This window comes from Salarias fasciatus, chromosome 12, assembly GCF_902148845.1.
Source record: "Salarias fasciatus chromosome 12, fSalaFa1.1, whole genome shotgun sequence".
Classification (NCBI taxonomy): Eukaryota; Metazoa; Chordata; class Actinopteri; order Blenniiformes; family Blenniidae; genus Salarias; species Salarias fasciatus.
The window spans coordinates 19,917,177-19,928,395 of NC_043756.1; the positions used below are offsets into that span (position 1 = coordinate 19,917,177).

Genomic DNA, 11,219 nt, shown 5'->3' on the forward strand with positions numbered 1-11,219 from the left:
TTTTATTTGATCACATTTCAGCTTGCAAACGAACTCATAAGAACAACAGGTGTATCCCAAAACTGATAAACAACAGTGAATCCTGCTCTGGAGTCCCTGATTGATCAGCATCGATACAAACCAGATGGTCACAAGGAGCAGCGGCTGGGAGGACGGAGTGAAGCAGCTTCACTAATTAAGCATGTAACCCTCCGAATGGGGCCCACAAAGCGCTCAAAACGCCTTAAAATGTTCTCACAACAGACATAAACTAATTAGAAAATGTAATTATAACTTTAAGAGCATAAATACTGAAAACACACATACCTGACGGCGTTAGTTCATCTCTGCACGGCCTCTGAGACCAAACTAAACGATCGCGAGTTCACAGGCTGAACAGGTAGATCACAGATCACTTTTGAGCCGAAATCGAAAACAAAGTCCCTGAAAAGACATTTCAGCGGGAGAAATGGAGGATGTGGCGCGGGAGCGTGTGAATCCGGCCAATGTGTGACAGTTGGCCGCAATTAAAATATATATTTTTATAGTTAATTACCACCGCAGAGTGTCGTAAAATACGCCCACTTCTGCGCATGTGCGGGGTGCTGACGCATGCGCAGAGGCGTCTGGTACGGATCGTGTTCCGGGTACGGATCAGGTACCGACAGCGACTCCGCGAGAGAGGATTCTGATAGAGATGGAGCTGCTCGATATTGAACAGCAAATGCTTTTGATAGAAATGTTGCAACGCAGACGAAAGAGGATTCGTAGGAGGTGGAGTGTTCGGCCTCTGAACGAGTCCAGGCAGGAGACGGGCGAGTTCGCCACACTCGCTCAACCGCTGCGGGAGCCTGGCGGGAGCGAGAAGCACTTCAGGTATTTCGGGATGTCGGTCGCTCGGTTCGACGACCTGGTCAGCCGCTTGCGACCTTTCATCCGGCATCAGATGACGCACAACATGCCCGTTGAGTTAGAGCAGAGACTGGCGGTGAGTCTGAGACTTCTAACTTCAGGTTTAAGCCAAAAGACTGTGGCGGCGAGCTACCAGCTGGCTTCCAGCACGGTGTCCGCAGTCTTCACGGAGGTGTGCAAAGCGCTGTGGAAGGCTCTGCAGCCACAGTTTCTGCCCTCTCCGTCAACGAGCATGTGGACGGACATAGCAACCGATTATTGGAAGATATGGGATTTCCCGAACTGCGTCGGAAGCCTCGAGGGGAGGAAGGTAACCATCAGGGCGCCGCACCCTCTTATTTTGACTGCTACGTGCGATGCCAGGTATCGCTTCACCGCAGTGCACGTGGGAGCCAGTGGAAGCAACGACGGGGCTTTCGATGAGAGCGGATTTGGGTCGATGCTGCTCGAGCACAAGCGGAACCTGCCCCCACCAGCTGACCTTCCCGGGACCACTGTCAAGACTCCCCATGTGCTGGTTGGTGACGCTGCCTTCCCCCTGCTCAGCAACCTCATGCGGCCGTTTCCAGGTAGGCTACAGATTGTATTCAACACTTTCTGTGATCCCAGTGAAACAGTATAACCAATGATTTGTTGTTGATCTTTTTGTCAGGAGCGGATCTGACTAGAGACAAGCAGGTGTACAACTACCGCCACTCCAGAGCCAAGCGGGTCATCGAGAACGCCTTCGGCATCATGGCAGCAAGATGGAGAATTCTTGGAAGACCTTTTGAGTTTCAGTCAAACAAATCAATTGATGTGTTGAGGGCCTGTGTGGTCCTACACAACTACCTCACATACACTGATGAGGCGAACAGCCCAGAGAGTTGCTACATACCACAAGGATTTGCTGACACTGATGGCTGTGCTGGATCCATTCAGCCTGGCGACTGGCGAAGAGTGGTGGAAGGACACTCGAACTTTGTGGATCCTGTTGATAACTCTCGAATGACCGGAGACCAACCTACCAAAGCTGCAATGGCTGTGAGGAGTGATTTAACAGCTTTCTTTCAGTCGCCACATGGTACTGTACCATGGCAGAACTAAATGTCCTCCCATGGAACACTTGGACAGTAAAGCATCTGCAATTTGTAAATAAACAGCTCATTGTTTCTAAACAAATTGAGTTTTATTTCTTGTGCAGTGAATTAGCAAACAAGGTGCAATGAATACTGTATGTCTGAATATACATATTAGGCTAGATAAACTACAACTAACTCACAACTATTTTATGTATGAAACTAGAAAAAAAATTAATTGAACTGTTTCTAAAATCCAGTGAACGTCCAAGATGCTGTGTGAGATCAGTTTCTATTATTGAGGCAAAGAAAGCAAACAGCTGGATCTGCCCCAAAAACAAGCTATCATAAACAATCGAAACTATGGAGCATCTTCTAATTCCTTTCATTTTAACTTCTCGATAGTCTTATTTAATTCCAGCAGAAATTAACATAGTTGGATTCTCTGATTGTTTCATACGTATGTGTGTCTGGCTGCTGCAGTTCTGTCCCTGTGGCTCAATATCTGTTAGATTGCTTTTCCTGTAAAACTCCTTCACTACAGTGAGTATTTTATTTTAATATAAGATTTGCATAAGATTTTAAGCTGTTCCTTGAAAATGTAATATTACAACATACATTTCTAAAAATGTAGTCTTTTAAATTTTCATTTTTCTTCATAAGGTACGGTTATTTTTTTCCTGATTATTTTTTTGTGCTTCTATTTTTACATAAATAATCCATTTAGTCAGGGGGCAGGATTTGTTTGCCAGCATTTGGTGATGAGACATTCACTTCTCTGAGAAAAGCATGAAATCACAATGTCCCAAACAAGGTAGCGGAAAAAGTAAAGCAAATCTTGTGTTTGTGTCGTATCTTCATATCAACTTCATAGCTGAGTATGGTTTCAATTCATCGACTTCTGGGTTATGGCCCTAACATGCCTCCACTGCTCTGCTCTATAGGTGTTGTAAAATGTAATCATATATTTATAACGTTTATACTGAATTAATTTCACTATTTCATCATGAAATTTCCCAACTCTTATTGATGTTGTCATTTGTCTATCTTTGGCATATTTTTAATAGATTGCTTTATTAGCACCATAAGTAAATTTGTTTATATCCTTTAAGTTACCCCTTATTTGACAGCTTTCGCTTGAAAACGGTGTATTTATTTAATGTGTTTTTTTAAAAATCATGTTATATTTTATTTTATTTTATAATTTAGAACCCGTGTCGTCACTTCCTCATTTGGACTTCCGGTTCACAGCCGGAAAAAGCTGAAAACAACAGTCGAAAGATACCTGCGTACATCTGCAGTTTACAGAAATTTAATCCTATTTCCAGTCGTTTAATCCGCACAGACCCAAACTGTCAACATGGTGAGTATCATCCTGTCCGTTTTTACCGTTGTCGACTCATTTGTGTCGAAATCAGCGGCTTTGTTGCTGCGGTGTAGTTAGCAAAGCGGCTAACAACAACAACCGCTGCGACGGAGCTGAAATATGCGCCGTCATCAGCACCATCGAAACGCAACTAAACCGCTGAAAAGAATGTTTGTTGTTAATCGGGTCGGGATTTCTCCAGTTTTCTTTCCAGGTGTTTGATCACACAATACCCCGGGGCTTTCAGAACCGCTTCTCCACTCAGTACCGATGTTACTCGGTGTCGATGCTGGCTGGCCCCAACGACCGTTCCGACGTGGAGAAAGGAGGCAAAAGTGAGACATATTCCTCACTAAAATACACATTTTTACCACGGATCACATTGTCGGCACCAAATATGATCTATTTCGGAATGCTTCTAAACAGGCATGATTGTTATATCACAATGTAAACATTTCTATTCATCAGTTTAAATGTTTGTCAATTTGTCTTGATTGAATGTTGTTTTTTCTTCCCCAGTAATAATGCCGCCTTCAGCCCTTGACCAGCTCAGTAAGTGCAAGTTAAACCATGCATCATAAATAAATCTAAATGTTTGTGTATCTGGATGGTCTTCATTTTAACTTCTTTTAACTTCCTAGGCAGGCTTAACATAACTTATCCAATGCTGTTCAAATTGACGAACAAGAACTCGGACAGAATGACACACTGCGGTGTCCTGGAGTTTGTGGCAGATGAGGGAATCTGCTACCTGCCACACTGGGTGAGGAACAGTGATGAGGTTTTTTGCTGGGTCACCAAGACTTAAATGTTTGATTTGTTTAAGAGAGAACTTTTTGTAATAAGTAAAAGTTTAACTTGCTCTTCCTATTTGGACATTAATATGTTACGCATAAATAGTAAGTAGAAGTTTGTCTTTACCCTCCATTAATTGTTTGGTGTAGTTTGTTTTAATTTAATTCTGGTAAAATCTATCTGATGTTTTGTGTGTTTTGGTGGCTGCAGATGATGCAGAATCTGCTGCTGGAGGAAGGTGGTCTGGTCCAAGTGGAAAGCGTCAACCTTATGGTGGCCACTTACTCCAAGTTTCAGCCTCAGAGTCCAGACTTCCTGGACATCACGAACCCCAAAGCTGTGTAAGACCTATCACTCAGGATCATTTTCTTTTTTTGTTATTACTTTTAGTAGTAGTATTAGTACCTCACCAAAGTGTTTCCACTAAGTGATTGTCTTATTGCAGATTGGAAAATGCTCTGAGAAACTTTGCGTGCTTGACCACTGGTGATGTCATCGCGATCAACTACAATGAAAAGGTAGATAATTGATTGACATTAGTAATGGGCCGATATGTAAATACCTTTTGTTTAATTTCATTTTTGCTGCAGACTATTGTTAATGACATTTATGTGTTTCAGATTTATGAGCTGAGAGTGATGGAGACCAAGCCAGATAAAGCAGTGTCCATCATCGAGTGTGACATGAATGTACGTACCTTGGCTTTTTTTCCACAGACAGATAAAGTGCTTTGTGATTTTTCCTCTGATGTGTTGTAACTTGGCATCTCAGGTGGATTTTGATGCTCCGTTGGGTTATAAGGAGCCTGAACGACGACCTCAGTATCATGAGGAACCAGCAGTAAGGACTTACAGTTATATATGCATTTACATTTTGTAGTCTGAACAATGTGATAAAAACCATGTCTTCACAGGAGGAAGAAGCCGATCCCAGCAGCTACGCTGACATGGACACAGGATTCAGAGTGAGTACATGTTTGCTTTGGATTTCACACTATTGGATGGAAGTGGGGGGCCTCGAGGTTATATTAGCGAGATTGAATCCCAAAGCTGATGTGTCAGAAGGAATTAAGAAAATAAAATATAAAGCATGATTAGTTAGGATTTCACACTATAAATAGAGGTAGTGGCAGATTCTGATGAAACTTCTAATCTGTTTCCTTGGTCAGGCATTTACCGGCTCTGGAAATCGTTTGGACGGCAAAACAAAAGGAATTGAACCGAGCCCGGCCCCTCTCACTGCAAGTGACATCAAAAGGTGAAGAGAAGTTTTCCTGTGTACACACTAAAACCCATGAGTGCTAGATACTTGCACACACATGGCAATGCAATGGTGCACCTCTATACTCTACTTCAGAGGTAGTTTTTGGCTAGATACAAATGATCTATGGAGATTGGTGAAAAGTTATTCATTACTTTTCTCGCATTCTCATACAAGTGAATGCTAATGTCTTAAAATGGGTTATTTGCAAAAAATGAAACAAAAAATGAACTTAAAATGTTATAAGAATAGTGAAGTGATTTTTTTTTCCACACTTGTCTGACAAAGTTTTCATATTCAGCACAAGCTATACCTATCTCAGCACCTTACTTTAAACAACTTAACATTCTTAATTTTGGAATTACAGGAAGAAATGTAGAAGCTACAGCATAAACGAATAAGGCTAATTGTCCAATTTTTCATCACACAGAGGAATTCCCAACTACGACTTTAAAGTTGGCAAGATTACCTTCATCCGAAACTCCAGGCCTCAGCCCAGGAAAATTTTGGACGATGTGAGTATGATGAACATTTTATTAAGATCAAGGTGTTTTTGCAGCTCTTCTCTTTTCAAAGCACTTAAATGTTGATATTTTGATATTTTCAAATTTCTTTGCTTAATAGTAGATAAAGATACATTAAATTATGTTGTGCTTATAAGCTGACATTTCTGACTTCTCTGTTTTTTTTTGTTTTTTGTTTTTTTTTTGTAGGACGATGCCATGAACCGATTTATTGCCTTCTCAGGACAAGGACAATCACTACGCAAGAAGGGCCATAAGCCTTGAACAACAAAGGATGGAAAGTCGTGCTCTGGTGTACTTATCTACCAAATCTTTTGTTATCCTCAGCAGCAAATTAAAGAGAAGTGTTCTTCAACTGCGTTGAAATTTTTGGCTCTTGGTCCCTTTGAAACTGGACTTTTGCTGTTGACTTTGTTTATAGTTTGTAATAAAACCTCCGACTGTAGTATTTTTCTTAAATGAATTGGAGGGTGGCTATTTCACATTTAAAATTATTGTGCTGATAAAATCAGATTTAAATTACTTCTGACCTTTCCACAGTTGTCCCTCTCATGCTATTCAGCTAAAAAATGCTGTCATCCTGAATGCCGTTGTTATGACGAAATGGAGCTACATTTGCTTTATTATGTTTTAAGTTTTTTCTGAGTTACATTGATAATTTGAGTTTTTGCTTTTACTTTGCTTATTTAAAGACAAATAAAGGACTGTCTTGATTTTTTTGTAGTTTTTTCAATTTTTTAATTCAAATATGAACAAATGAGACTTTACTTCTTGTTTATGTAAGAATAAGTGATTATTTTCACAATGACAACTTCAACAATGTCAGATTATGTTAAATGATAGTGATGGTACATCAAACGCTATGGAAAATGCCCTTTTGATTACAAATGGGTACCTCAGGAGACAAACTACAGCAAAAATTCCAATTTTATATTGTATCGTACAAAAACATTGCAATGATACTATTTAATGAAAGATGCACTTGAGTTTTTTTTGTTGAGTTGAAAAAAATAGATAAGCCGCAGTTGAAATTCAACAAATGTTTGTATAATCATTGAAGTAATGTAAATAATTTTTGTGTTTTGGTCATCGTCCATAATTTGGTTTTGACATTCCATTGAAAGACTCTTCAATTTCCCAGTTTGCTGATACAATTAAGTGGAATTTCCATAATTTTTATTTTTTTTCCAAACCACATTTGTTTTCAATTTTCAAAATAACACTTGACCGAAAACCAACCAATAACAAAATTCCCATCATTTTTAAATTAATTAAAAAGAGCATGTCCCTGAATCGGTGTTTCGGATTAACTGGTTTCCCTCTCAACTGGTGACCAACTTCCTTTAGCGTCGCGTGTTGCTGTGATATTTAAATCACAGAGAAACCCGTAGTTCTCCTGATGACGGCTGTTTTCCCACATTTACTATCAATTTGTGTGTCTTAAGTGTCTTACCGTTGGGATGTCTCTTTAATATCTTGTGTCAGCGGCAGTAACGGCGTACACCAGATAACATGGAAACCAGTTAATCCGAAACACCGGAAGTAACATCGCTAAAGCTAACCTGGCTAACGATGTCTGGGAGAGAAGAATCAACGTGGAGGGTATTTAAACGAAACGTTATTCTTATTCATGTTGGTGCCAAATTTTGCCGACCTAATGATGCATGTTCTGTTTTCAGGACTGTTTGAAATCATTAAAATAACGCCAAATATGAATGAAATGTTTAGCAAGTTAGCCCTTTGCTGCTAACCCACCAAAGTCAGCTCCGCTGAAAGCAATGTCACAGGAGATCCGAGGAGACTTCAGATGGGAAATTTATTCACGATCTGCTTTAAAATCTCACTGTACCCGCTGCATTTTAAAACTGTTTTTATGTTGTGGTATTTTTTATTTGATGAGCACCTTAACATGACTGGTATTTATTTACTAAAGCTACCGCGAGGTGGCGCTCACAGTCAATTATTCCACAGTATTTACTAAACTAATGGTTGAAATTAGAGTTGGGGGAACTGTAAACCAAAAATCTCCTTAGGATTTTGAGCCAATGATATACTTCAGGAAACATAGCTATGTGTCCTAGGATATGGGGTCCAGACCCCCAGATAGATTCCTGCCTGTTTGTAAATGATTCTGTCTTTTTCCACGCAGCCGCCGAGGGTCTGTGACGACTACTGGAGTGAGTTCAGGCACTGCAAAAGTTTAAAGAACCGTTTTCACCATTACTATGCACATGGTACCTCCCCATCCTGCCTGCAGTGGGAGGAGGACTACAAGAGCTGCAGAGAGTGGGAAAAATACAAAAGCTCAGAGGCAAAGGTTTGAGGCATCAGTATTTAAACCCTGACAGCATTCTTCCCTGTGAAAATGCCTGAGCACCATTACGAATAAATACTGTCTGTGTTGCAGGAGGCGTTGCAAAGAAGTGAGAGAAATCGTGTGGCAGAGCAAAAAAATTTTATCCCTGTGTGGGAGCTCAGGAAAGAGCCCCCAACAGACTGGCACATGCCTCTGAACCAGGAAAGGCCTCAGGATTCCTAAACTACTCGTGTTACTCTGCTGTCACCGCTTCATGACATATTCCAATCACTCATGTTTAATTTCATGTGCATCACAGCCTTTGGAACCAACTGTTGGACAAATAGGCCTTTACTCACTTGCTATTACAGAGGATTTCTGAGAGAAATGTGTAAATTCTCGTTCTCAACCCATGAGTTCAATCCAGTATGTGCACATACAGTCCTTTTGGATTTAACTGATCCAGTTGAGAGGCTCACTACACAAAGCTCCACTGGAGCAGCTTGCGTTCACGGATAATGAACTGTTAATTTCTTACTATTTTCTGGTCTTCACCTGCAGTAAATGTGCTGTTTTTCATGCTACATTTGCTCTACTTAATTATATTGTGCCGTGAAGTTTTATTTATTAAAAGATACAACAGGACTTTATCAAGTTTCACTCCATCAATGACTGTTTTTCTGCCTTTCTTATAATTTGTATAACACAAATGAACCCAGTCAATTAAAAAAAAAAAGTTTATTTTTAAGTTGTTTGATGATTATTTCTTTGTACAAAAATTTGAAAATCAATGCATGATCTCCATGGATATTGTGACAGGAACTGAAGTATCTGTATGCCTCATACACATGTATACTGTAAGGATGCTTCTGATCTGAATGTGGAAACAAGGAGACACTGGAACAATGCCATGTGGTCCCTGTCCATCACTGTGTATATACTTTGGTGACATCATTGAATTTTCCATCAGGTGCTTGGTACTTGGGTATCGGTGGTGTATATGAGGGGCCTTCATGAACAAATGGAAAGAGAAGTGGGTCCGGTGCCAGTGCTGCCTGGTACAGCTCCTCAGACTCTAACTTGAGCTCCTGTAGCGCCTCCCTCTGTGCTTCTAAAGCAAGTTCAACAGACTTCATTTCAGCCATGTGCTGCTTCTGCAAGGACAAAAAGAAAATGTGGCACTTTTAACTGTGCGGGACGCAGAGGTCAGAAATAATGTCTGTAAAAGCAGCATAGATTGAGGAGCAATGTTAAGTGCTGACCCGTTTGTATCGGCTCCACTCCTTCAGCAGCAGGGCTCGACCCTCACTTTCTTCAAATGAAAGCCTTGGCATGCTGCGTTCCCTTTTAAGAGAATATTGAACAATTTATAGAAATTAAAGCCAGATATGAACAAACACTTGCATAGCAAGGGAAAACTACTTGATACATAGCAGATCTTTAAATATATTGAAATGACCTTTTTCCAATGTTAAATCATCAGATGTTTGATGCAGTTTTATAGTATAAGAGCTGATTTTTAACCTCTTGTTGAATGTTGGGTGAAGAAATGAGGTGTTCTTTAAACTGGCTCAACAACACTCACTGTTAATGGATATACGAACATGTAAAGACTACTTACATGCAGTTAAATTATAATATACAGTATATATTTAACAAAGATTCAAAGTGTGAAGAAAACACAATGTGAGCTGAATGAAATATAATGAATGAGTCCAAGATTGTTTGTTACCACAAACTGGACACAGTCAAAAGCTTAGCATTTCAGTGTGAATCCAAACCAATTGCTGCATCTGACTCAGTAAAATTGTTGCACCTTGTTTCATCCAGGCATTTGCTGGGAGTGATGAAATCCTCTATCGGGATGAGCTCGGGTGCGACTTTCTCCAGCTTCTTCAGCTTTTTCTTCAGTCGCTCTTTCATCATCTGCTCCCTTCGCGGGTCCACTTTCTTCTTCTTTTTTGGCTCCGCTCTTAAATTATACAAACAAAAGCTCAATTTCAGTATAATCAGTGAGAAGACAGGTGGAAAGTATATACTTTCTATTGTTGATATAATGAGCTGCAAAAACACTTCAAAAACTTTCAAACCTATGCACTGCCCTTTATTTATCTGTAATAGGAATTCTGAGGTATGTTTAACAAAGCCAATCAGAAAATAACATTAGATAGCTGTGCTAGATGGTGATAGATGGTGTGTTTTTGTGTAGCATTTTACAGCATTACAGAAAATATTTGATGGTATTGCTTTTATTTTTCTTTTTGCTAACAAAAAAGCAAATCGTTCAGCTATGGGGACAGTTCAATGGTATGTTCAATTCGAAAATAGGAGGAAAACGGGAAGGAGGAAAAGAAGCTTTGTGCAAATAAAACTGCAGTCTGTCTTTTTTAAGATGTATGCCCAGTGCAAGTCTGAATCAAGAGACTTTTTGGCTCATCACACATGATGTAGTACACTGATTATAGTTTGAGGTAAGATTGTAAACCCTTTCACAGAAAAAAAATCAAACAGTGAGCGAACAACCATATATCGATCATTTGGACGTCATCATAATGCCAAAAATGAACAAAGAAGCAGTCGCTGGGATTAATCCGGCTTGGGATCGTACCTCAGAGGGGCAGATGTCTTCAGTGTCATCACTGGCGTACACCAAAGAGGCTGCACAACATGTCGAGTTCGCCCTGACAAGAAGCTGCAAAGAAATAAAAAGTTATAAAGACCCGACCAACTAAATGTATGTTATTGTGACAGCTATATGCGCATCATCTCTCCCCTGTAACCTTCAAACACAGAAAGCTCACATCAATACTGACCTCCAAGGAACGGCATGTTGGGGCAAACCCCTGCAAAGACAACGGGAAATGGCCGCAGACATGTCTTCACCTCGCCTCGTCTCACTTTAATCTCATACCGGGGAAAAGCAAACAAAAAAATTCACAAAAATATTCATTCACATGTCGCCTCGAAGAAATGACACCGCGGAGATGTAATAGACATGTCGCGGACAGATGACGTATTCAACACGCGTC

At 40.2% G+C, this 11,219-nt stretch overlaps 4 protein-coding genes across 4 annotated transcripts; 3 read left to right on the forward strand and 1 right to left on the reverse strand.

The window, feature by feature from the left end:
- The first annotated feature begins 611 nt into the window (after positions 1-611).
- On the forward strand, positions 612-2,681 carry LOC115398337 (protein ALP1-like). Its single transcript, XM_030105045.1, has 2 exons — positions 612-1,460; positions 1,544-2,681. Exons 1-2 carry the CDS (start codon positions 677-679, stop codon positions 1,975-1,977), a joined length of 1,218 nt encoding a protein of 405 aa, XP_029960905.1. The 5' UTR covers positions 612-676; the 3' UTR covers positions 1,978-2,681.
- Positions 2,682-3,180: 499 nt separating this feature from the next.
- ufd1l (ubiquitin recognition factor in ER associated degradation 1) lies at positions 3,181-6,607 on the forward strand. The gene is made up of 12 exons (XM_030104693.1): positions 3,181-3,312; positions 3,518-3,650; positions 3,835-3,867; positions 3,957-4,078; positions 4,321-4,451; positions 4,556-4,628; positions 4,731-4,799; positions 4,882-4,950; positions 5,024-5,074; positions 5,279-5,367; positions 5,801-5,885; positions 6,084-6,607. The coding sequence occupies exons 1-12, from the start codon at positions 3,310-3,312 to the stop codon at positions 6,156-6,158; spliced, it is 933 nt and encodes a 310-aa protein (XP_029960553.1). The 5' UTR covers positions 3,181-3,309; the 3' UTR covers positions 6,159-6,607.
- Positions 6,608-7,401: 794 nt separating this feature from the next.
- Positions 7,402-9,117, forward strand: c12h22orf39 (chromosome 12 C22orf39 homolog). The gene is made up of 3 exons (XM_030104793.1): positions 7,402-7,496; positions 8,044-8,211; positions 8,302-9,117. The coding sequence occupies exons 1-3, from the start codon at positions 7,467-7,469 to the stop codon at positions 8,431-8,433; spliced, it is 330 nt and encodes a 109-aa protein (XP_029960653.1). The 5' UTR covers positions 7,402-7,466; the 3' UTR covers positions 8,434-9,117.
- mrpl40 (mitochondrial ribosomal protein L40) lies at positions 8,914-11,190 on the reverse strand. Its single transcript, XM_030104792.1, has 5 exons — positions 11,004-11,190; positions 10,799-10,882; positions 10,007-10,162; positions 9,453-9,534; positions 8,914-9,344 (listed from the first exon to the last, which is right to left on the reverse strand). The coding sequence occupies exons 1-5, from the start codon at positions 11,063-11,065 to the stop codon at positions 9,117-9,119; spliced, it is 612 nt and encodes a 203-aa protein (XP_029960652.1). The 5' UTR covers positions 11,066-11,190; the 3' UTR covers positions 8,914-9,116.
- Positions 11,191-11,219: the final 29 nt, after the last annotated feature.

Excerpts from the sequence above, each read along its gene's own strand:
- mrpl40 (XM_030104792.1), bottom strand. The coding sequence starts at position 11,065 with ATGTCTGCGGCCATTTCCCGTTGTCTTTGCAGGGGTTTGCCCCAACAT. Across the intron at positions 9,535-10,006 it reads AAATGCCTGGATGAAACAAG|GGAACGCAGCATGCCAAGGC; the intron begins GTGCAACAATTT and ends TTCTCTTAAAAG. Across the intron at positions 9,345-9,452 it reads AGTGGAGCCGATACAAACGG|AAGCAGCACATGGCTGAAAT; the intron begins GTCAGCACTTAA and ends TTGTCCTTGCAG.
- LOC115398337 (XM_030105045.1), top strand. The coding sequence starts at position 677 with ATGGAGCTGCTCGATATTGAACAGCAAATGCTTTTGATAGAAATGTTG. Across the intron at positions 1,461-1,543 it reads CCTCATGCGGCCGTTTCCAG|GAGCGGATCTGACTAGAGAC; the intron begins GTAGGCTACAGA and ends TCTTTTTGTCAG.
- ufd1l (XM_030104693.1), top strand. Across the intron at positions 3,651-3,834 it reads CGTGGAGAAAGGAGGCAAAA|TAATAATGCCGCCTTCAGCC; the intron begins GTGAGACATATT and ends TTTCTTCCCCAG. Across the intron at positions 4,800-4,881 it reads TCATCGAGTGTGACATGAAT|GTGGATTTTGATGCTCCGTT; the intron begins GTACGTACCTTG and ends TTGGCATCTCAG.
- c12h22orf39 (XM_030104793.1), top strand. The coding sequence starts at position 7,467 with ATGTCTGGGAGAGAAGAATCAACGTGGAGG. Across the intron at positions 7,497-8,043 it reads GAGAAGAATCAACGTGGAGG|CCGCCGAGGGTCTGTGACGA; the intron begins GTATTTAAACGA and ends TTTTCCACGCAG. Across the intron at positions 8,212-8,301 it reads ACAAAAGCTCAGAGGCAAAG|GAGGCGTTGCAAAGAAGTGA; the intron begins GTTTGAGGCATC and ends TCTGTGTTGCAG.